The sequence below is a fragment of the Phallusia mammillata genome, chromosome 4 (assembly GCF_965637545.1).
Source record: "Phallusia mammillata chromosome 4, kaPhaMamm4.hap1.1, whole genome shotgun sequence".
In the NCBI taxonomy this organism is placed as follows: domain Eukaryota; kingdom Metazoa; phylum Chordata; class Ascidiacea; order Phlebobranchia; family Ascidiidae; genus Phallusia; species Phallusia mammillata.
The window spans coordinates 16422686-16447198 of record NC_137255.1 but is presented as its reverse complement, the minus strand read 5'-3'; the positions used below and the strand labels follow the sequence as shown (position 1 = coordinate 16447198).

The 24513-nt window shown below is 37.3% G+C and overlaps 6 protein-coding genes across 6 annotated transcripts; 4 read left to right on the top strand and 2 right to left on the bottom strand.

Annotated features, from left to right (window-relative positions):
* Window positions 1–576: 576 nt before the first annotated feature.
* LOC145222108 (trafficking protein particle complex subunit 5-like) lies at window positions 577–4898 on the top strand. The gene is made up of 5 exons (XM_080088135.1): window positions 577–843; window positions 3229–3345; window positions 3595–3726; window positions 3795–3869; window positions 4065–4898. Exons 1-5 carry the CDS (start codon window positions 694–696, stop codon window positions 4146–4148), a joined length of 558 nt encoding a protein of 185 aa, XP_079944261.1. The 5' UTR covers window positions 577–693; the 3' UTR covers window positions 4149–4898.
* A 63-nt stretch (window positions 4899–4961) lies between these two features.
* Window positions 4962–7638, top strand: LOC145222109 (uncharacterized). Its single transcript, XM_080088136.1, has 3 exons — window positions 4962–5254; window positions 5408–5529; window positions 6404–7638. The coding sequence occupies exons 1-3, from the start codon at window positions 5108–5110 to the stop codon at window positions 6627–6629; spliced, it is 495 nt and encodes a 164-aa protein (XP_079944262.1). The 5' UTR covers window positions 4962–5107; the 3' UTR covers window positions 6630–7638.
* A 1310-nt stretch (window positions 7639–8948) lies between these two features.
* On the top strand, window positions 8949–11420 carry LOC145222105 (calreticulin-like). The gene is made up of 8 exons (XM_080088129.1): window positions 8949–9094; window positions 9167–9290; window positions 9388–9566; window positions 9757–9851; window positions 9987–10196; window positions 10317–10574; window positions 10663–10890; window positions 10956–11420. Exons 1-8 carry the CDS (start codon window positions 9013–9015, stop codon window positions 11025–11027), a joined length of 1248 nt encoding a protein of 415 aa, XP_079944255.1. The 5' UTR covers window positions 8949–9012; the 3' UTR covers window positions 11028–11420.
* Window positions 11421–12260: 840 nt separating this feature from the next.
* Window positions 12261–14386, top strand: LOC145222107 (uncharacterized). Its single transcript, XM_080088134.1, has 5 exons — window positions 12261–12297; window positions 13121–13314; window positions 13470–13579; window positions 13689–13850; window positions 13925–14386. Exons 1-5 carry the CDS (start codon window positions 12276–12278, stop codon window positions 14148–14150), a joined length of 714 nt encoding a protein of 237 aa, XP_079944260.1. The 5' UTR covers window positions 12261–12275; the 3' UTR covers window positions 14151–14386.
* LOC145223527 (monocarboxylate transporter 13-like) lies at window positions 14248–15792 on the bottom strand. Its single transcript, XM_080089936.1, has 4 exons — window positions 15553–15792; window positions 15316–15459; window positions 14478–15233; window positions 14248–14408 (listed from the first exon to the last, which is right to left on the bottom strand). The coding sequence occupies exons 1-4, from the start codon at window positions 15773–15775 to the stop codon at window positions 14248–14250; spliced, it is 1284 nt and encodes a 427-aa protein (XP_079946062.1). The 5' UTR covers window positions 15776–15792.
* Window positions 15793–20380: 4588 nt separating this feature from the next.
* Window positions 20381–23507, bottom strand: LOC145224120 (monocarboxylate transporter 13-like). Its single transcript, XM_080090550.1, has 4 exons — window positions 22941–23507; window positions 22343–22486; window positions 21504–22259; window positions 20381–20966 (listed from the first exon to the last, which is right to left on the bottom strand). Exons 1-4 carry the CDS (start codon window positions 23164–23166, stop codon window positions 20833–20835), a joined length of 1260 nt encoding a protein of 419 aa, XP_079946676.1. The 5' UTR covers window positions 23167–23507; the 3' UTR covers window positions 20381–20832.
* Window positions 23508–24513: the final 1006 nt, after the last annotated feature.

Here is a 24513-nt window from a genome sequence, read left to right as displayed (position 1 = left end):
TAGTAGACTGCATTAACGAGCGCTCTTGAGTCGGCCAAGCATTGTCATTGAACCTAGAGGGAAATTTCCGGCCGTATAGTTAATTGTTTTTTGACAAACAGTCTATTTTCGTGAAGGGGCAAAAGCCAAGGACAACACTGTAAGTTAAATAGCGATTAATATGTTTTGGAAAATTTATCGTTTTTCTGTTTATGCGCCGTCGAGTTAGATAAAACTGGTTGGTGTGCTTGTTCGTTTTTAACTAGTTTGAAATAAGATCAACGAAATTTATCTCTGGGGGATGCGCAAAATCGCAAGCTTTCAAGAACACAAAGCGCCAGACCAACGATTGTATGAATTTCAATTCTTCACATAAACGGTACAGAATGGGATAAAATAAAATCCATGGTTTCACTTTATTTCCGGAGACGGATTTTTTTTAAAGTGACGAAAGATGTGGAAATACAAATTTTAAAAATCTGATTAATCATGCGTTTCGGTGTAGTGATGCGTGACCAACATCGTTATGCACCAAAGCGTTTAGTTTTGGGACAAAATAAACTAAGCTTTTGAATTGTATCTTGAGCAATTTTTGTTGTTTTAAATTAGGAACTGTAAACTACTTTAACAATCCCACAAGATATCTAATGATGTTGTTGTAGCTCTAGGGATTCTTTTTTCTTATTGTATGGGCCTTTGGTGAAGAATTTGAAGATGGATAGTGGTAAGAGATTTCGTTCCACAATCCTTGACAAGCAATTAAGTAGAGGAAAGCAGGAGGTGTCCCTCAGTGTTTTTGCACTTCTTTTCAGTGAAATGATCCAATATTCTCAGAACAGAGTTCGTTCTGTATCAGAATTGCAAGTAAGTTGTATTTTTCAACATGTACAGTATAACCATGCACAGTTACAGACGGGCTCCTCTAAAGTACGCAATCTACGCAATCTACGCAATCTACTTATAAAACGTATACAACTTTGAAAAATGTTGACGGTTAGGGCTTTTAGGGTCTGGGTGAGGGTTTATAATAAAATTAACACTATAATTTAGTTTTAGATGTCCGGTTTGGGCTTAATATTCTCATATGTGTTGAGAGTGGTACTAAACACTGTATGGTACCGCATGTTAACACTTGTAGAGAAAATGAGACCTGAAAGGCATCTGAAATTAAATTATAAAGTTAATTCTATCACAAACCCTCACCCTGACCCTAATAGCACTAACCGTCAACATCTTAGTTAGTTTTTGTTAGTAGATTGCGTATAGCTTGCGTAGATTGCGTAGATTGCGTAGATTGCGTAGATTGCGTATTTTAGAGTGGCCCGTTACAGACAACAACTTTAGACTGTGTTTTGAGTAACTGACATCGGTAATCAAAAGACAAATAAAAGAATATGGCATATAGCTGATTTTGGCCTGGTGCTGGGTTATAACTTCATAATTTACCATGGTACGCAAAAGTTTATCAGTAAATTTCGATATTTCTGAGTTGTCTATGTCAATACTAGCAAATGGAGATTAAAAAATGTTTCTTTTAGTAATCACAACTAACAAATGGAAATAATGGAATTTCAGACATTTAAATCATGATTAATAAAAAAGTTTCTAGTGGATGAGTTATGTAATTACAACTCAATCCGTTGTAAGTATTAGGGTAGCAACCTTTCTGAATGCTTTATTATGGGTCCCCTTCCCTGAAGGGGACACATATTGTTTTTTTCCGTATTTTTTTTTTCTTTTTTCTGTCTAACGCTGGTTTGTAACGCTCGTTTGGTCAAGAAAGAGTGCTTTGAATTTATTGAAATTTGGACATATGTTAGATATTAATCCAAACTTGGTCCACCTGTAGTTTGACCCCAAATTACCCAGCAGTTCACCCACAGGTCCCCGAAACGTAAATTTTTTAACGCTGGTTTGGTCAACAAAGAGTGCTTTAAATTTATTGAAATTTGGACACATGTTAGTTATTAATCTGAACTTGATCCTCCAGAAGAAGACCCCGTTTGACCCAGCGGTTCACCCACAGGCCCCCGAAACGTAAATGTGTCTAACGCTCGTTTGATCAAGAAAAACACTGTAGGCAGAAGTCCCAAGAGAGTAACTCATTGGTTTACTCAGCTTGACGTCGGACAGACGTTTCACGACACGTCGTTTCGGTGATTAGAAATCAGCTGTTTTGCACAGCAATGCTATTTCGTTTTATTAAGTTATCACTCACATTTTCAGTTTTGGCAAAGGTTTCACACCTATGACGTGATTAAAACCTAATAAGCGTGCTTCGGTTTCGTATATGTCAAGCAAAACGTTGTTAATAAAAATAAAGATGAAAAAATAAACTTGACATTTTTGCAAGATAAATGTTTTTTTAAATGCTCGTTGTCAGGTTGGCCGCCGCATGACCACGGGTTACTTAAGGTCAACTAGTAGGTATCACTAACACAGTTCAGAACTTTCTTTCGTCATAACGTAGCGTTTTTTGCAATCGATTTAGGAATCAATACTCAAGGCATGTATAAATTAGGTTAAACGGTGTTGTTGAACACCAAGGACTGCGTGCTATTGAAAACGGTTATAAAAGGTCAAACAGTCGTTTGGCGTGTGCACCCTGAGAGGTTACTACAGGTCAATGGTACTCGTTTTGCGAAACAAAGTTAAATGAAAAACAATTTGTTATGTATACACTTGTAGCAAATTGCTTTTTAATTTAAAGTGTCTGTAACACAACTGTTACAGCTTTCTAGAAAAAAAATGTGTTTGAAACCTGACCTTGGACCACAATATCTGGGTCAAAGCAAGAGAATCAATTGAAATTATTTTTTTTGTTCTTTTTTAAAGTTTTTGTAATTATATGACAATAATAGTGCAAAAAGAATACGAACAAAATTTTTTATTGTTGGGTTAATGCATTCTAAAAATTTGTCCTTAAAAATCTAAAAATCACCGCAACATTTGTTTACCGTAAATCCGCACAAAAACGCGTGTGGGGACCCATTCGTTTTTGTTTACAAAAACAATCATATGTGTAGATCAAATGATGTGTATAGTAAATTGGTAAATATCGTATAGAATATATAAAACGGTAGTATATCAGAAAGCCACCATTCTAGTTATTTTAGCATCTAGTTTCCACAACTGCAAATTTTGACTTACATCTATCACAATGCACTGCTTTACATTTTGTTAGGTTTGTGACAATTCAATCAAATTTGATTGCAACACTAGCATGAATCTTTCAGTTCTTTGTTTTAGAGCAAGTTATCAGATTTTGGATACAGCGTTGGAACAAGACTTGTTGACTTACTGTGCTTTAGAGAGAAAGGATTTAAACGGGAGACAAAGCTTATCAATATTCTCATGTTTGTTAAGGTCAAGTACATTTTATGTTTGTCTTTCAATTTCTACACATTAACTTGCTACATACCAATTTATTTATTTTAATTGATCATATTTAATCAATCTTGTTAGGCAAGCTTATAACCTCTCACAGTATAACATTTATTGCCACAGTTCATTTGCAAGAGCTGGATTTAATTAAAGGCAATGTGAATGAAACAGGTTTTCATATAACTTTGTTTAAAAAATGATATTCTGTTGTCAATAATCATTCTATTTCAGGTTCAAGTGTGGAAGGCATTATTTGGCAAAGAGGCTGACAAACTTGAGCAAGCCAGTGATGATGATAAAATATACTATATCATTGAAAAAGAACCAATTATATCCACTTTTATTTGTGTGCCAAGAGACAAGGTTAATGCAACAGCATTGTGAGGTTTAGGTTTAGTTTTTTATGTATTATTTCTGTTCTTCCTATTTAGGGTTCCCTAAACTGTGCATCATTTATTGCTGGCATTGTTGAAGCTGTTTTGAATCTATCAAACTTTCCAGCAAAGGTATACTGTATTTAATAACTAAATTTGTAAATATGGATTTGAAATACAGTGGAACTAATAGGTACATCCCAAGACTTGCCCTAAGTTTGTTTTGCCAAAAATGCAAATTGTAAGAGTTATACTTTCTTATCTTTGTTTGGCTATTAGCTTGCATAGTCATAATAGCAAAATACAGTAAATATATACTAATTTCAGGTAACAGCTCATTGGCACAAAGGGACAACCCTGATGATCAAGTTTGAAGAGTCAGTTATAGCTCGGGATAAAGCACTGACTTGAAGTAAAGTCGGAGTAGTTCTGTCCTTGTCCTTGGCTATTGTGACTTGATCTGTTGAAAACTGTCCAATTTGTATAAAAATTGTTGTGTGAAAGCTAGATACACTAAAAAGTCATCACATATGGTTGCTGCAGAATTTCTTCTAAATTCCAAATCATTTCATCAACTTCTTCAAATTGCCTTTATTTGCTTTAAGCCCAACTTGCGATCAATATACATCTAACGTGGGCTTTGTCCACAAGATCGATATGTCTTAAAGAGCATTCAGTGTGTAATCTGGAGCCTATTTATCGATTTTTGCATCCAAGCATGCATTATCGTTTAGGCGACCGTCCCTCGAAAAAGGTGCAAAGCATTCCATTTTGAAGACGCCGAACCAACCCAGTTGTAGTTGAGGCATTTAACATACTGGCTTAACTTTAAATACAACGACACGATGCTATTGCAAGCATGCGTAATAGTGACGCAAGATAGGCCTAACTCCGAGATAAGGAAATACTTCGATTGCGATATGAACTGTGGTAAAGGGTCTTAGCGTTCCCAGCTGTCACTGAAATACCGGGAGTCGATCAATAATTCTACACCCTTTTTTAGCCAGTGACAGTGAATGGAAAATGAATAAAAAATATTAGTCATGGCAAGGCAAGCGCATAGTCAACAGAATATGTTTATTCGATTTTATCGTTCTTGTTGAGAGTCATTATCTGTTATAATTTTGTATTTTGATGTTAAATAATATATCGAAAAGTGTCTTTGTTGCATGCAGTTTTAGCTTTGGGATTTTCAGGCGTAAGTGACCTAGCTGTTACTCCTATTGATTTATTCATTCAGAATGCGAACCAGCAATCAATGGGCTATGAATGTTGTTTTGGAATCTAATTGTATGCAGCTAACGACATTAGCGGGTAATATGGAAATTGCAGTATAGGGTTGATCAAAGATGATTTAATGAAACAACCTTATGCAAGAGACAAATGCAACCACCTTTTCTGTTGGTGGTGACGATGCAGTTGGAGATACTGGAGGCCTTACCCCAATACATTACATAATTATTGTTCTTATGTTTTACATGGGCGGTCTAACTATTTTGATTATCAAGTATGTCCAGGTATGAAAATTAAAGTTGTAATGTTAGTAACACTGGTCCACGCTTTACATAAGGCTTCATAAGCAATATCAAAACTGCTATATTTTGAGTTGGTAGTCAGTACTATTTAGGTTACACAAAATGTGTTGATTCGGTCCATAATTCTGTGTACAGAGTGAAAATGAGGAAGCTCGCTACCAGCACTATTACGAGGAATTCGTAAAACGTCCACAATTCAACCGACCACAACTTATGAAGCAAATCAAAGAATCAAACTCTGAATTCCCACAAAATGGGTTGGTTGTGTAGCTTAGCAATACCTAATCTAAACTGTTTCTCAATATTTGTTTTCGTGCTATTAAGCGCAGTGTTCAAATGCCTGCGCAGTGTCATGCCAGAGACGGAATACAGATAAGTGATAATGGCGTACTCTTGTTACGTGTGTGTATTTAGCCAGCACACACAAAATCGATTTTTTACTCACGCCATTTTGAACTGCGATGAATCATTTGCTTGGAAATGTTGCTGTTATCCTAAAATCCATAAAACGGTACGACGCTTATAAATATTTAAAAAATTCATGATGCAATACACACATCAGCTTGTCAAAATTGGGTACTGTTTAAAACAGTCAATCGCATTTCCTACGAAGCCTGTCTTCTTGTGATGGCCGTTTGTTGATTACAATAAAACCATAAAACGGCACACTAGGGTTTAATTTTTAGACAAAATATTAAAACATTGGAACACTAGGCTATATACGGATCTGTTCATAAGTTTAATGGTAAAAATAACGGCCCAAATAGACGTAAAAAGCGACATGCTTTATATTTCCAACGGACTTCATATCACTGATGATGGCATGAGCATTTGCCGAAACGTTTGAAATATAAAGAATGTCGCTTTTTCAGTCTGTTTGGGCCGTTATTTTTGCCATTAAACTTATGTTAAAACATATTTATTCAAAAAGCAAAAGACACAGCGATAAAACGTGATAAGCATACACGGTATTTAGCTGTGTGATTTGCACAGCTAGGGTTAAACAAAATATATATTTGTGTACAATTGCTTTGTAAATAGTATATAGTTAACATTTGACCTAGGCTTATCCATGTGACATGGACCATGTGTGGAAGTGAGTTTGTATCTTTAAAGCCACGTTTTTTACAGCTCTGTGACCCAACTTAATGAAACGGTGTCATTCTTCCACCAGCCTGACCCTGAAAGCGAGGTGTTTCTTGCAGAGCCTGCATTTGAATGCGACTGTTATTGCTCACAGGAAGCCGGAACATCAAGGAGCAACAACAATAATGTTGCAGCGATTCGTGCTACGGATGATACACTGACCATTGTAGTAAACGGTCACGATTCAATCAAAGTCGGTGATTCGGAGTAAAAGTGCCAGAAACGCAAGATGTCGGATTGTCGGCGAATTTTTAATGCGAACTTTGATTTTAAACGTTTACGTGTACTATTTTTCTTAAGTCATTCAACGGGTACACGGGATAACGTCGGCGACGGGAATAGATTTCAGCAAACTATTGTTGCCGTGTCTCACTTTTACGATTTCAATTTGAAGAAAATGACGTGTGTATAAAAAACCATAAAATAGAATACCCCTAAAATACGATGAACATTACATATTTTGTTTGAGCCATTGACGTAACAATTGACCCTTTTTTCGTCGTACACAGTTGTGGCTTGTAGCCATTCAACAAGATAATGATTTTGTTCTCCAAGTATGGTGTTTGAATTGCCGAACGTTTTTGTCTGAACTCTTTTTGTATTAAACTTTATTTACAGTTGGTTATTACGCGAAATTAATGTACGTTGTACAACAAAAAGTTTGTCGTGAGCACGAACAACAACGTTTGCTTAAATACATTTTGTATCAAACCCGCAATAGCGTACCGCTTAAAAGGAGAGTTATTAAATGAATAAATTTTAGTGATTTGTGCATTGTATTTTATAGCAAACTGAAATTTCGGTGGCAGTTGGTTTTAATTAAGTCGAAATTGATTTATAAGCTTGGAGCGCATACCGATGTATATGGAGGATATTACCACAGAAAAAACAAAATTTGTTTCGAGATTAAGCAACGTTTATATTTATGATCGGCGCCGAAGCTCCAGAAAATCGCCGCCGAACTTCAGAAAATCTAAGGAGTATAGTGCTTGTAGTTGTAAAATGCATTGAACGCTTTTTATTGGATTTTGGTATGTTCAGGTTTGTTGGCTATAAACTATTCAAACAGTATCATATCTCGCTATTTGAGTTTGAAACGTTCATTCTGAACTGGATCTGTGTTTTGAACGCCCGTCATTTTTGCTTTTTCTCGACGTATTTAATTGTTGACAAAAGACCGAAAGTATAATCTCATTTAAAATAAAGTGTTTTATGCTAAATCTGTTAAATTTATTATCGCATGAGAAATCCTGGACCAGCTGAAGAGGGGAACATATCTTGGCATCAGTCGTTTCCTGTTTCAATTTAACAAAACATGGCGTTCTGTCAGCATCTGTCCAATTGTTTGAACGAGACTGGTAATCCGCAACCAGTTTTTGGCTAATCCGCTGTATGACTTAACAAAGCAGCAACCGATTTTGTGTCAATAAATCAGTGGATTGTGGAAGGGATTAAATAAATTGGTGCACACAAATGCCGGAAATATCTGTGATCTATGGTACAAAATACCAGCTATGGTAGACATTATATCAGCACATATTTTATGTGTCGAATTATATGGCTAAAAACAATTTTTTACACAATGAACGGTTCTAAATATTTTCAGCACAAAAATAAGGCTAATGTCTGTCTTTATATGTTTTTATAACATCACAATATTTAGGTATTTATTATCTTTCAAAATTAAAAATATTTTCCAACAATCTGGTTTACTTTTTTGTTGCAAAATGCATCACAAAATTAAATGTGGATTCTACAACACTTGATACGCTGTAGTAAGCACTTGCACCATCACATGCTATAATTGCTACTTTGTTGGATAAAATAAGCGGTTGGTGTTACTGTTTAACCATTTTATTGCCTGAAAATCATGAATGGTGTGTTTCTTACTTTTTTTTACAAATACATCATTCATTGTTGATTCTGGCAAACTGCAGCAGGTTGCTCTCGTGTACGCATTGTTTGCAAAAGATCTCTGTTAACAAAGGTAGAAGTGGTTGTTTGCTGTGAGCCTGATATTTGGGGTTTATCCGACCGTGACGAATATTTTTGTTGTTACAGGGTTGTACGCAGTTAATGTGAAGATAAAAAATTGTAAAATATTTGTGTAAAAATTCCAGTGGTATTTTGGAACAAACAAATTGCCATTTTAGCAATCTAGCAGCCTTCTGAGATAAGCTGCAAACCACGCTGCGTTACAGAGCAAACGCACTGAAGCATGTCCTTTTGTGTCGCCTTCTCATTGGTCCGCAGCGCCGCATTGCAACCAACCACGTGAAGCCAAATCTATGCGTGACGTAACGCTAGCGGGTAACGTGGATTTTGTATTTCCCGTAACGTGTGTCAAAAGTTGCAGTGTTGGGTTTGCAGTCATTCAGTGTTCGTGCCTTTAGTTTGAAGCAGGTGTGGCTTTTACCATTTAGCTATTACAATGTGAAACGGACTTATGTCTGATTCACATGCATTGTTGCCTTAAGTGTTCTTTTTTGACACTGTACTGCAATAGCTGGAGGCGTGATTGGTTTTAATTTTAGCGATACCAAAATTTTGTTTTAGGATTTTTGGTAAATAGGAGTAAATTAACATTCAAAAATATGAAAGTTTTGATATTATTGGGACTGTGCACCCTAGTGTTATCAAATCCTGGAACATATTTCAAAGATGATTTGAATGATGGTATGTATTGCATTAAAACCAAGAACTTTGTTCGATATTGAAATAGTGATTTTACCACTCTACATGTTACAGATGATTGGGAATCTCGGTGGGTTGGATCCACACACAAATCAGACTATGGTAAATTGAAATGGACTGCTGGCAAGTTTTACGATGATGAAAATGACAAAGGTCTTCAAACAAGCCAGGATGCCAGGTGCCTTATATTAACAGTAAACATAACTAGTTTATAAATTGAGGAACTAAACTCCCCATTAAATTGTATAGCTTTAATTGCCATTTGTTGCTTGCAGATTTTATGCAATTTCGACCACTTTTGACAAATTTTCCAACAAGGACAAAACCTTGGTTGTCCAATTCACTGTGAAACATGAACAGTCTATTGATTGTGGTGGTGGATACGTCAAAATCTTTCCCTCAACATTGGATCCCAAAGAAATGAGTGGAGACTCAACTTACAACATCATGTTTGGTAATGCAATTATGAAACAATCTCATATCCCTAATAATGGCATTTGCCGAAACATTTGAACAACAAATCATGTTGCTTTTTTCATCCATTTGGGCTGCTATATTTGTAAAAGAAATATTCCTAAATCTACATTTTCTGATGTGGTATGTTTTTGTGTATTTGGTTGCTTAATATTTTTTTGCTTTCACAGGACCTGATATTTGTGGACCAGGTACTAAAAAAGTGCATGTTATCTTCCATTACAAGGGGAAGAACTTGTTGATTAAAAAAGACATCCGATGCAAGGTGGTTAAAATGTGTCCTTTTTCACTCATGTCGTTTCAAGATGTAAAACTTTAGGCTTTATTACTTACACATATCACGCCAGAGTACATTTTATAACTTAACAAAAATTTATTTTTTACAAACCATAAATTACAGGATGATGAGGCTACGCACATCTACACTTTGATTGTAAACCCAGACAACACATATGAGGTGCTTATTGACAACAACAGCGCTCAAAAGGGTAGCTTGGAAGAGGACTGGGACTTTTTGCCAGCAAAACAGATTAAGGACCCAGAGGCAAAGAAGCCAGAAGACTGGGATGACCGTGAAAAAATTCCAGACCCAACAGATGAAAAACCAGAGGTACAAATTTGTTATTTTTTACTATAGCAATATTTTTTCTGTCAAGGAAAAGCAATAAAATTAATCATTTTAAGGGAGTTTGGGCCCCAATAAAAGGGTAAAAATGCTATTTTTGCATAGGGTTGGGATAAGCCAGAGCACATTCCAGATCCAGATGCAACAATGCCAGAAGATTGGGATGAGGAGATGGATGGAGAATGGGAACCACCGATGGTTGACAACCCTGAATACAAGGGAGAATGGAAACCCAAGCAAATCGATAACCCAGACTACAGTGGAAAGTGGGTTCACCCCATGATCGACAATCCTGAATATGAAGCTGATGACAATTTGTACATGTATGAAGATTTTGGTGTAATTGGCTTGGACTTGTGGCAGGTAAGCACATGCTTTTTTATTGGTTTGGTTTGCCAAGTTAGTTTTGTAGCTAAGTAGAAATGAGCTTGATGTGAACTTACATTTTTAGGTTAAATCTGGAACTGTTTTTGACAATTTCCTCATCACCGATGATACCAAAGAAGCAAAGGAAGCAGCTGAAACCATTTTAAGTACAACAGTCAAGGGTGAAAAGAAGATGAGAGATGCGCATGAAGAAGAAGAGAGGAAAAAACGTGAGGAGGAAGAAAAAGCCAAAGCTGCCGAAGAAGAGGACGAAGAAGAAGATGAGGATGATGAAGAATCTGAAGGAGATGTGGTTCGTGCTGTTAAATGAGTTACTTCAACATGTTTGATTAGCATTAAACATTTTTGTACGTTCAGGAGGAGCCTGAAGATGCAGCAGAAGGTGATGAAGAGGAAGAAGAACCTGCAGCAGGAAAGGACGAATTGTAAGCAGCAAAGAAATGAACTTGTGCAGCAACAACTATGTGGCCTCTCTTCAAATCTCAGTAGAAAAATCTCTTGCTCTTGGCCTAACTGTTGGAACTCATGAATTTGAGCTTACCCCATTTATCCCACCACTTTATTTAAATCCTACTGCTGAGCCTGTTTTTGCTTTACGAAAGCTCACTCTTAACAAAATTGTGAATTTTTCTGAGATGAGCACATGCAGTACCTGTCCAACGTGTGAAGCACTTTTTGGCGCAGACAAATATAATTTTTTTCACTGTTAAAAGTACATGTTTCATCATGAAGCAATCAACTGACAGTTTACTGTTGTCCGATGTTTCGTCTTGTTGACAGATAAAATATATTCTATGCCTGCCCCACACGGCAAATTTCTCACTTGCTGTTTTATTGTATGCTCAATGTTCTGTTTCTATAGCAAAAATATCACATGATTTTCGGCAGTCTTAATGGTGTTACAAAATCTAAATTCACAGGTCCACCTGTCCTCTCGGGAACTGTCCGTTAAAACTCTATAAATGTAGGCTACAATTGGCTGCCTTCCCTCATGACATTAATTTTGGCACAAACAAAAGCTTTGCAAGTTGCACCCCACTGTGGTGCATCAAGGTTTTTAGGTGTCGCCCCACAACTATTTGCAGTCGTAAGAGCCAAAAAATAAAAAAGCTGAACTTTGCATAGATTTCAAAAGACTTCGCTGTTTAAAAAGTATGAATTTGAAGGGGATTCTGGAAATAAAATAGAACGGTCATAATTGAAACAAGAAATTTAAGCTCAACCTGAAATGAAAAAAAAACAGACAATCCTGCGTAACAACATACCGAAAAAAGTATTGATTAACGATGGCAAAAAATGTTGTAGACTTGGAGAGGCTATACGCTGTAAAGATTAAAAATTTCTTGTTATAGGATTCTAGCTCCCAACATATTTACTGAACTTGGATTCATTAAAATAACTCAATGATTGTGGAGTATTTTTTCCAATGCCATATCCAGTTACTTAATGACGTATTTTTGGCATAACGATCTTTCCAAGTGGTTTTCATGCTTAAATCGCCTTTAAAAAAAGCGATAAAATTTTCTTACTTGCAGGAAGACAAAAGTTGTTAGCGATTTTAGGGAAATCCCAATGAACTCGAAATATTTTTACTTTTTTAATTGAATAAGTCGTGTGACTGTTATACAATAAATAATTTTAAAATTGTACATGCATTTGAGTGGACCGTGACAAGAAATGGTCCTTAATGACATTACAGGTAACAGGAGGACATGTGTACCGTATTTATCCAATTGTAAGCCGCCCGCGTTTATAAGCCGCCCTCGATTGTAAGCCGCATGTTGAGGTGTTAAAAAAATAATGTAAGCCGCCCTCGATTGTAAGGCGCACGCTGGAATTTTAGATACGATTGTTTCTTAATACATCTTTCTGTTGTTATATGGTATGACTATTTGCCCATATCTGTTAGCTACGTTGATAACTGTACCCGACAGAACGTATATCGACGTATAATATGTACACGCATACATGTTTTGAACCCCAAATAAGTTAAAATGTTGGAGTGTAGAAATAATTTCGGTATAAAATTAAAATATAAGCCGCCCTCGATTGTAAGCCTCCCTCGATTATAAGCCGCACAAACGGCAGCTAAAAAACAATATAAGCCGCGGCTTACAATCGAGTAAATACGGTATCCCCATTTAGTCGTAATGAAGCCCTTCGTGTAAAAAAATATTTTTAAAATTGTACTTGGACGTTTTTTTCCATTGACACGTGCAAATCTCTCGAGGCGCACCAATACATGGGAATAACCAATTTACCCGCTCTCCAAACATTTTCCCAAAGTACCAGGCGGTATGTTTCAATTTCACAACGTTGTGACACGTACTTGCAGTAGCTCCGTTATTGTTGCCCAAAACATCGAAAACATGCAATAACTGACAAGTGTTAACTTTAGGACTGCTGTGAAAGATTGTGGGCTATTTGTTTATAATTCCTGCAAATTTATTGTATTTGTAGGTGTGTATTTATATTATACATCTGCACGCATATGTTTGTAAGTTTGCACTTTGTCATTGCAGATTGTGTGACAAGGCTGTGGTCTAGGGCTGTATCTTCACTTCATGCTGATGTTAAGGGATTTCACTTGTGTGGCACTGAAACTGTGTGGCAATCGACACAACTGACAACATTGCTTTTAAATACCCCTGTCATCAAGATGAACTCTTTGTTGGGCATGACTTTTCGACAATTAAATTCAGGCTGTTGTATCCAAGTAAAAAAATGTTGTTAAAAATGTACATAACTTTGTAAAGCGACAAAAACTATTTTGTGTGTGTTAACATTAATTTTACAAAATAAGCTTCATATCTAATTGTTTCATGCCTAACTATTTTGCAAAGCATATTTAGTTACCTAGTTGTATTTTAGGTTGCTAGATTTCACCCTTCACGCCTTCCAGATGTTCTTATGAGACGCCTTCGCCATGAAAGATTAAAACAAACAGAGAGTTTGGAGGACAAGAAGAAAGCTTTTGCGAGGTGAACTATTTTGTAAATAAACTTTGCATGGTTTGGTTGTTTGTTTGTTTTTCTCCAATGGGTATATATCTATGACAATGGGTATATATCTATCTATTGGCCATAAAAGGTTTGGTGCAGCCTCTGGAGTAGATCCTGCTGAACTTTTTCCAACGGATAACATGATCCAAGAAGAAATCAAAGCCGAATATGAGTGGTGGCCGACACTTCAACAAATGAAACAAGAAATTGCTGAGAGAGAACAAACATATTCTGCAAAAGCAGAGCTAAGGTTCAGTGATCGAAGAAGTAATAAAATATGACTCTTAGACAGCACTTAAACCATTTTGTATTTTCATGTTGCAGAAGTAAAAAGATTGCAGCAAACATGGCAAAGATGCCTGAATGGATTGAAAAACATTTCCAACAAACAAAAAAGAAAAAAGATAGAGACAGTAAGGACGCTGTTGACAATGCGAAAATTCCTAAATTCAGTTTTGTACAGCCACCATCTCATCCACAAGTGATGCAATACATGCAAGAAAAGGAGAAAGAGATCAAGGAAAACGTCAAAGCAAACAATAAAAGATAGCAGAATTTGACTGTGTGCCATTTTTAAGTAATGTTAACTACTTTAATGAGTAGTGTTTTGTCTCCAGGAAACTAATTGTTCAGTACATGTTTTGTTTTTATCTGAGTTGATTTGGTACACCTTTGTTCACTTTTTTGGTTTCTTCAAGTCGGTGCTTCAACTGAATAAGCGGTGTATGTAGAGCAGCAGCAACAGTCATCAGACTCGATGAGGCAATAAAAGCCAACCTTAATTCCCCAGTTGCATCAACCAACATTCCTGTTGCAAAAACAACCGTTGTAAACTTTTTTAAATGCACAAATTATGTTTGGTAAAACTAGCACTTACCGATTAGGGGAATAGTCCACGACCCTAGAACTGAGTAAATGAAGCCAACCAGGGTCATGCCCCAAGTGAAGTTGTTTTCGCCGACAGCATCGCAAATAACGCTTACATACATAGTATGAATTGTTCCTGTCGTTACACTGTGTGCTATGCTGTTGCCAAGAAGACCCGCGTAATCATCAACGAACCAAACAGAACCTGATATCAGCGCAGTAAGGAGTTCGGTTGCAATCAACAGCCACACAATATTGATTCCCTTTCTGTCGCCTAAAGCTCCAAAAGCCACACGTGAAAACATGCTTACTATGCTGTATATAGACAGAATAAAGGAAGACGTCATTGGGTCAATTTCAAGATATTGAGCGTATGGAATAAGGAAACGTAGGTAAGCCCGCCATCCACTAAAAACTGCGATTGAAATTATCACTACGAGCCAAAACTTTGGGATGACTAATATAGTTTTTGCGGACGAAAACAAGGTTCTGCAGACAGGTTCTTCCGTTTGTTCTTTGTCAGTTTTAAGATGTATTGGGCGGTACAGTGAAGAAGCGACCGCACAGTTGAGAGTCAAACCTCCAAGCAGTAACATTCCTCCTCGCCACCCATACAAGTCAATGAAGTATTGCAGTAAGGGTGAAAGTGCTAAGGTTCCCAACGCCGAGCCGGTCTGTGTAAGTCCTATAGCAAGCAGTCGCTTTTTCGAGAAGTATCTCATCACAACAACGTAAAAAATCGTTCCAAAAACACCCATACACATTCCTGAAAATAAGAAAAACATTGCATTATTCAAGAAAAGGTGTTTAGCTTGTAGGGGTAAAATAGATGATATTTGGTTGCTTACCAGGAATTGCACCAGCTAAGAGGTAAACTACGATCGGAATTGGGCCCAAGGAGGAAACTGAGATGGACAGTCCACTTAAAAATGAAATAATCATTGCCGCTCCTCTATGTCCAAATTTTGCAATCAAAGCGGGCGTTGAAAGATCTGTAATATAGACAGTATTCACATTAAGGTTAGTTTCAATTGTCTACGATTTATTACGCTTAAATTGTTTTGGAAGTGTTTTCGGTTACTTACAACCAATCGCTTTGCCAAATTCGTACGATCCAGTCAGCCACGTCACTTCACCAAGTCCAATGTCAAACTCTTGCATCAAGGGCAAAAAGAACAAAGGATAAGCGATTGACGATCCATACGTCAGTCCGGCTGAAACGAAAGTTGCTCCGACAACTACCCAACCCCAGCCTCCTTCAGGATGGTCAACTGGTTCTCCACGATTCTTGTGCACAGTTTCAGGCATCGGTGATGTTCTGTAAATGTTAACAACCTATTGTCGCACTCGAGCGTCGCGCTTAACAAATTATACACTGCGGGAAATGACATGGTTGACTGGTATTTGAAGTTTGCGCTGATATAGTTAATGATTAAGCCGTCTACACTTATAAAAGGTCGTGTTGCAAGATTGCTTTACGAACAGATTGCATATATAAGAGGGTTACCAGCAGTGGTGGGATTCAAATTTTTTGTCAGCCAGTTCTATCACAAAAGTCATATTTTTCAGCCGGTTCTCTTGCAAAAAGTCCATTAACAGTAACCAGTAATGCTAACCGGTTGGGCTGATCTCATAAAATTTCGTGAGACGGTTCTAGAGCCGATGCGAACCGGCTGAATCCCACCACTGGTTAGCACAGGGGTCCGCAAATAGTGGGTCGCGATCGCATCTATAGTATTAATGAACTTTCAGTATTTTCAACTTAATTATTATTGCATTGTTACATATGACTACGTAACTGTTACATACAGTCTATGTAACAATGCAATAAGTTAAGCGTACCTGCGCAAGCAGTCATGCTTTTCTGTTAACATTTTGCTGAATAAATTCGTTCGTTTACATACTGTTTTATGTGCTGAGTTTCGCTTTATTTTGTGCAAGAAAATAGGAACTGACAAAAGCATAATCGCAGTCTTAGTATTGGTATCTAGTTGCTTAGTATTTTCCACAAACTTACATGGTAACAAAATGCTTGGGTCGCGATAATTTAGAGCAGTGGTGGCCAACCGGTCAAAGCCTAAGAGCCATATTTTTTATTGTGTTACCACAAAGAGCCACATTATACACATACCGTTTCGGTCCCCCAAAACACCTTAAAAAACACTGCACATATGTTTAATGCTTCGTCCCTTCCTCACACACAGAGACCTGTGCTTAGCCAGATCTATTCTAAATGTCGCAAACCAACATAATAATGACACAATTTGACTTGTACAGAACACGGGCCAGTCATTTTCAACAATAAATGGTCACTGCATACACTCTCTCTCACACAAACCCCTCATTTCAACGAATCCATCAAACAAAAACATATGAATTAAAATCCCCTTTTTTTCTTATTCTTTTAATAACGTGCGGTGAGATTCATTTCTGGTGAATTGCTAAAATCTTTTTTCACTGCCAATTTGAAGGCTAACTTGACAAAAATTGTTTATTTGAAATATTTTCCCTGCTGAAAAAACTTGCGGTATTTTAATCTAACGCTCACGCGCCCCAAACACCTAACGCGCATGTGCCTCAAGTGCAAAGTGACGAAACTAAACTCATTGCGACGTCATTAATGCATTCACCACCAACAATTGGTCAATTCAAACCCAAGACAAACTGCCGATAAAATATAACGTTCGTCATAACCCGAAAAACAACGGATTTAAGCATTATTTACTTTGGAACACATTTGTTGCCAATATTGCTGTTGTATTGTGTCTCATTCGCATTGTACGCAACAATGAGCAACCATTCATTGTTCACAATTGAATATATGCCATCATAATCAAGCCATTTGCCACACAAAGTTGCAGTTTTAAGGCAAGGTTTGTGGCCATACCGATAATAAGTTTGTTCAAAACCAAAATTGTTAAAGCTTTAATTAAAATTAACGATTTTTATACCAGATCGCCACATACTAACCCAAATATACACAATGGCCCCAAACTTCGACAACAACTTAAGAGCCGCATAAAACCAGGCGAAGAGCCGCATGCGGCTCGCGAGCCGCGGGTTGGCCACCCCTGATTTAGAGCAATTTTTTTAGGGTCGCGCCAAAAAGTATTTGCGGACCCCTGGGTTAGCAGACGTCTGAGATTTCCTGGACATGTGGACAAAATCGGTGTCCGTTTCACAATTGACTTGCATGCGTTTACTGAGGTTTTTATGTTTGTTTGTTTTTCAAGCAGAAACGAATGGGTCACACATAAAAACTTTATGTTTGTGCTTTTTGCAAGACAAAACAAAGTAACGGCTGTTGTTTTTATATTTGTCTTAAGTTCAATATAATGTCCAAACTGAGTTTAACACAGCAATTTTTGAAAACCCAAATGTTTTCTTTTTTGTTTTCTTTCGGTTAGTAGGAGCAATAAAATGTGTAGAGTGGCCAAAATAGTTACAATAAAGGCCACTTTAGTTGCATCCACCTATATATAGTCGATTTAAGTGGTATAGTCACAATCTGCGAAAGATTTGCACTGACTTGATGGAAAGGGACATGGCTTAAATCGAGTACACGAAGCTAGTTGACTTTAACGTTACAAACATATAACACGAACTTAATTGCTTAGAGTTAGACAGTATGACTTTATGTATTGATTTATGTATTGACTGTATTTACTATGTGTTCGGTTTTTGGCTTTAAAAGGTTATATTTGGACTAGATCGAGCCTTTCGCCGAACTTCTCTTCGATCTAAAGAGCTGATTTTTCAAACAATTGAACTAACAGTATATGTGTTATTACTTTTATTACTCACCTATAATTCGTCAACTTCTGTAAACATTCTTTACTATTGACTTGGTGGTTTGACGTACTAGGCTAGATATGTACCTGGTATACCTGCTCTATAATTAGATATCCCACAACTTATTTATCATATCTAATAGTTACGACCTGGGCACACGACATTTTTGGGAAAACTCGCACTTGCCAAATGAGCAAAAAAAGCTACTTCGCGTCATATCTGAAGTAAAGTTGGCTTTTTTAACGACATCACATTCAACGCGAACATGCATTGTATGAATTGTTCCGGTCGTTAGTCTGCAGACAGAACCCATTGTCAAAGCCGTACAGATTTCGTTTTCAATTAGCCTCCAGCATATGTCGCATGTTACCGCATGATACTGCATGTTACTACATGGTAAGCAGTTTTAATGGACATAAATGCACTTGATGCAAAAATTATAATTTTGCGGACTTTTGAAAGCTCTGACGCTTATAGCTATAGTTAGGTTGGGGTGTGGTCTTGTAATTGATATGAGACTGCAATTTGGTCTCATTTACCCTTGTTGAAGCTTAAGCTATAATTACATTCTTACGTTCTACAAACCATGCGGTATACTATGCGGTACAACGTACGGCTTAGCATGTGGTTACCACCATGCGGTATTGAGTATGCCACCTTCTGGGGTGAGCCCACAATACTTTCGCACTAAAAACCAGAAAAGTTTTTGAATGTGCCTTTTGCGAGACAAAGCGAGGTAACGCCACATTATTTACACATTATCAACTTTTATGTTACTTTAAATGGTGTATTATCGTCTAATACAGCGGTTCTCAAACTGGGGTCCGCGGTCCTTTAGGGCAGGGGTGGGGAACCTGCGGCCCGCTTGCCTTTTTAAAGTGGCCCGCGTCACAATTTTGTTAAGGTACAGCATAAAACTTAACATAAAAAAAACAATAACATGTTTATGTACAAATATTTACTTGAAATGACTTCGACACTTCCACGTTTGACGCCAAACGTACAAAAATTGCCACACATTCAACCACTTGCTGTATTTGTGACGTAACAGTCACTCGATTCTATTTGTGACGTAACAGTCACTCGATTCTATTTGTGACGTAACAGTCACTCGACCTCTCCTTGCAGTATTTGCCATGTGGTGTTAGTTTTAAATTGATTTTAGAGCTATAAAATGTATTCGGTATAACGGAGCTAGGGTATTCCAGAAGAATGGAAAAATGTTAGTCGAATTAAGTGATAAACCTGAATTCCATGTTTGTTGCAAATAAGTAACAGCAAAGAAAAAAATCTGGAGCGATGAAATATAAAAAAATCCGGAGCGATGAAATATAAAACACTTGTGTGCTTAGGGCATTTTTACACGGAATTTGAAAACAAAAAAATATTTGGCCCGCCCGAAAATGTTGTGCAATTCATGCTGCCCGCAGTACTAAGTAGGTTCCCCACCCCTGCTTTAGGGGCCCGTGAGGCAATTTTAGGGGGACCGCGAAAAGGTTGAAGTAATTCTATATATTTATTTGGCGTCAGTTTGTGCCACTGAATAAGTTTAAATCAAAGCAGAATTGAGAATCGACTGTCTTCCAATAGAGACGCTGTCCTACATTAAACACATTTTGTCAACATTGAACAGGGTTAGATAGTTTTACCTATTGTGTTGGATGACCATTTGTGCTATGTGTTTAAACTAAGCAATCAACATACAATATAAGTAGTTTTTCAACCATGTTAAGCAATTTCTGGAGGTAATAAGAAAAATAAATACATTCTTTTTTGTTTCGGGTGCCAAATACTCAGAGCTCAATTGACCATTGGGACAAGTATAAGCAGCACTTGCTTAGGGCACCAGAGAAAAATGGTAAACCACAAAAACTTTTCACAGCAGAACTTTAGATGGTGTCCAAGTATTTAAATGCACCAGTGAGTCAAAGTCGTTTTTTTTTCAAGTGATATTACGTCACGTTCAGCGAATGCAAATATTGCACAACAAAAAAGTGTTTTGACTTCAGGTCAACAAAGTTGTTTTTAACTTCTAGTACATCGATGTAGGCATACTGTCCAATAAAAAAAAATAAGCCGAATATCAAAATATTTTTTATTGTATTTTGTAATTACGTATAAAACATTTTGATGATCGTAATCTTTTGAAAGAAAACAAACAATTTTCTGGTAAGACGAACAACTAATTAATCTGGGTTTGATGCTTAATTGTCTTTTCTAAATACTATACAGGGAGCGATGTGTCAAACGCCTGTTAGTAATTTTGTCTGTTTCAAGTTGGCATTTTGTTCAATAAACTAAAGTAAAAAAATCAGGTCGTAAAGTATACCCTGAACAACTTCTGTAACCAAAACAAAACGACTTAGAGAGGAAGAAAATAAAGACGATACCAAATCATCTATTTAAGTCTATATGTTATGCACTATAGGCAAACAATACAACAGAAATAATTTAGTGTGGTGTGTTCTTTTTCTTGCCTTTGTGTATAGATCCACAGTCCATAACTATGTTGCTTAAAAAACGTAGTGACTTGTGGTATGATTGTGCTCGAACGTAAATCTTTGAATAGCGGTTTACTGTTGATTTTCTTTTTCTTGTTGTCTATTCGGGTAGAGTAGTGGTATGTGCAGAGTAGCTGAGACAGTCAGCAGGATTGAAGACGCGATAAAAGCCAATCTGATCTCTCCAGTTGCGTCAACCAACATCCCTGTGGTTCAAAAACAAATCGTTGCAAACTGTTACAAGCAATACAAATATAGGAAAAAAGGCCGTGACTCAAGTTAAGGGTAGAGCTACTAACACCATAACGAGAATCTACCCCCAAATTTGATTGGTTATATCTCCAAAAATGCTCACGGTTAGGGCTATTAGGGTCGGGGTAAGGTATTAGCACTTAAAATTCAATAAAACTAACCCAAAAAATTAGTTACTAATGTAAAAATTTTATGTAAATATTTCCCAACCCAGCAACCCATTTATAGCCGCTAAATAAAAATTCAGCTCTTTACGCCCCCTTGTGAAAGCGAAATCAAATTTGGGGGTAGATTCTCGTTATGGTGTTAGTAGCTCTGCCGGTCTACCCAAATTAAGTTCCTGTTGTTGCAAAAACACGATTCATAAAAATCAACCAAAAGTGGGCATGCTAAATAAATGAGCGAACTTGGTTTTAGAGTAGATAGTACTGAAAAATTGCAATAAGCATTTATAAGATGACACACAGTATTTAAGCAAAACCAACACTTACCGATTAGGGGAATAGTGGACGACCCGAGAACTGAATAAATGAAGCCAACCAGGGTCATGCCCCAAGTGAAGTTGCTTTCGCCGACGGCATCGCATACCACGCTTACATACATGGTATGCATTGGCCCAATTGCTATACTGTGTGCGATGCTGTTGCTCAGGAGACCCGGGTAGTCGTTAACGAACCAAACACAACCTGTTATCAACGCAGTAAGAAGTTCGGTTACAATTAGCAGCCATACAATATTGACTCCCTTTCTGTCGCCTAAAGCTCCAAAAGCCACACGTGAAAACATGCTTACTATGCTGTATATGGACAGAATAAATGAAGACGTCATTGGGTCAATTTCAAGGTATTGAGCGTATGGAATAAGGAAACGTAGGTAAGCCCGCCATCCACTGAAAACTGTGAGTGAAATTACAACTACGAGCCAAAACTTTGGGATGACTAAGATAGTTTTTGCGGACGAAACCAAGGTTCTGCACACAGGTTCTTCTGTTTGTTCTTTGTCACTTTTTAGATGTATTGGGCGGTATAGTGAAGAAGCGACAGCACAGTTGAGAGTCAAACCTCCAAGCAGTAACATTCCTCCTCGCCACCCATACAAGTCAATGAAGTATTGTAGTAATGGTGATAGTGCTAAGGTTCCCAACGCCGAGCCTGTTTGTGTAAGTCCAACAGCAAGTAGCCGCCTTTTCGAGAAGTATCTCATAACAACAACGTAAAACGTCGTTCCAAAAACGGCCATGCACATTCCTGAAATAAAACTTTTTATTATTATTATTCAATTAAGTATGTTAACACCAAAGGGGTCAAGTCGATAGTCTTTGGTTGCTTACCAGGAATCGCACCAGCCAAGAGGTAAATAACAATCGGAATAGGACCAAGAGAAGCAACTGAGATGGACAATCCACTTAAAAATGAAATAATCATTGCTGTTCCTCTGTGACCAAATTTTGCAAACAAAGCCGGCGTAAAAAGATCTGTAAATAAATCAGGTTAATTTAGTTTGTTGGCCTCGACTTTTGTCAAAATTCATTTTAGTTCTGTGGTCAGGCTTATGCTACTTGACTACCAAGACGGTATATAGTGAAACTATAAATACCACTTGAGCGCTGTGGCCAGAATTTAGTTCATCGGTTGTTACTTTTTTTGCATGCGGCAGCATGTCGCCTATTTCATGGACAATGCTTTGTAAATGCTGACGGTTATGGCTGTTTGGGTTGAGAGGTGTCTTTTAAATCAACCAATCTTAACAATTTGTTCCTAACCCTCCCCCTGAAATAGTGATTGTTGTTTCACGTTTTTGTCTGATTTGATTGCAGCAGATTGGCCACAGCGGCCGCGCTGCAGTCCGGATCAACTGATGTTTACAGACATCGGGTTTACCTTTATTTTTCTGACATTCGTTACGCTCAAATTTTTTCAGTTACTTACAACCAATAGCTTTGCCGAATTGATACGATCCAGTTAGCCAAGTCACTTCACCAAGTCCAATTTCAAACTCTTGCATCAAAGGCAAAAAGAACAAAGGATACGCGATTGACGGCCCATAAGTTAGTCCGGCTGAAACGAAAGTTGCTCCGACTACTACCCAACCCCAACCTCCTTCAGGATGGTCAACTGGTTCTCCACGATTCTTAACCACAGTTATATTAGACATCCCTGTTCTTCAAGTTTCTAAACAACCTGTCAACCCCGGTAGAGCTACTAACACGATACGTTTCTCCTGATCCAAAAGTGCTTAATTTTCGATAGGTGGCGTAAAGAGCTGAATTATTTATTTAGCGGCTATAAATGGGTTGGATTGGGAAATATTTACATAAAATTTTTACATTAATAACTAATTTTTTGGGTTAGTTTTATTGAATTTTAAGTGCTAATACCTTACCCCAACCCTAATAGCCCTAACCATCAGCATTTTTTGAGATATACCGTTTTGAAAATTAAGCACTTTTGGATCAGGCGTAACGTATCGTGTTAGTAGCTCTACCGCCAACGCCAGATGGATTGTGTCCGGCGCTGCACTAAACAAATTGTACACTGCTCGAAATGACATGGTTGACCGGTTTTTAAAGTTTGCGGTGATAGTTAATGTTTAAGCTGCCCACTTTAATGGCGGGTGATGTTGCAAGATTGTTTTACAAGCAGATCATATATCTAAAAGGGTAAAAGGCCACAGAAGCGGCGTTGTACTATTTGATTATTTTACCATTTCGTACATAATAACCTATTTAAAAAAAGGTGCCAAATCATTTTACATTGGTATCAATCTTTTAGAATTTGTTTAGGAATTGATTCTATCTCCACTTTCCAGTCAGAAACTGTTGTGAACAAGACATAAAGTCGATAAAAATTCAAGTACAAAAAGGTTGGATAGTCAAAGGCAACTGTCAAGACAACGATGACATCTTACCAACTATAAGTGCAGTAAATCTCAGCTAAACGGGATCTTCATCAAATAGGCCCTACGGGTAAAACTTCTGAAACGAACAAATTTTTTTTAAGCAAACGTCTAGGTTAATCCGTATCTTTGCCGAACCCGCATGAAATGCTCTTTTAAATCACCTAATGCGATGTTTTTACTCTACAATAGGCAATTCGTATACCCAACTACGCTGCAGTTACGTGGTTGTGTATTACAACTGCTTAGTTTTCGCTTCTTTTAATATGTAGCGCAAAGTACGATATTATTGATTTTTGGTAAACTTTGCTTAGGAAGTATGTTTGAAAGTTAGTTTTAATGAATTTATAATAAAGATACCCTATTCCAACCTAAAAATGCCTTAATCGTCGGATTTTTTTAGATATACCGTTTCAAATATGTGTCCCGGCGCTTTGCGCTACATGCATCGAACATTCGCTAAATGTGGGACTGCTGTGAGATATGGTGTTAGAAGATTGTTCGTTGTGTGGCCTCTTTTGAGGAGTTTGACCACCGTGGACGTTTCATAGCCAAATTCGACAAACAAAGCCCCAAATTTTGCGCAAGTTGGAAATTTACCAAAAT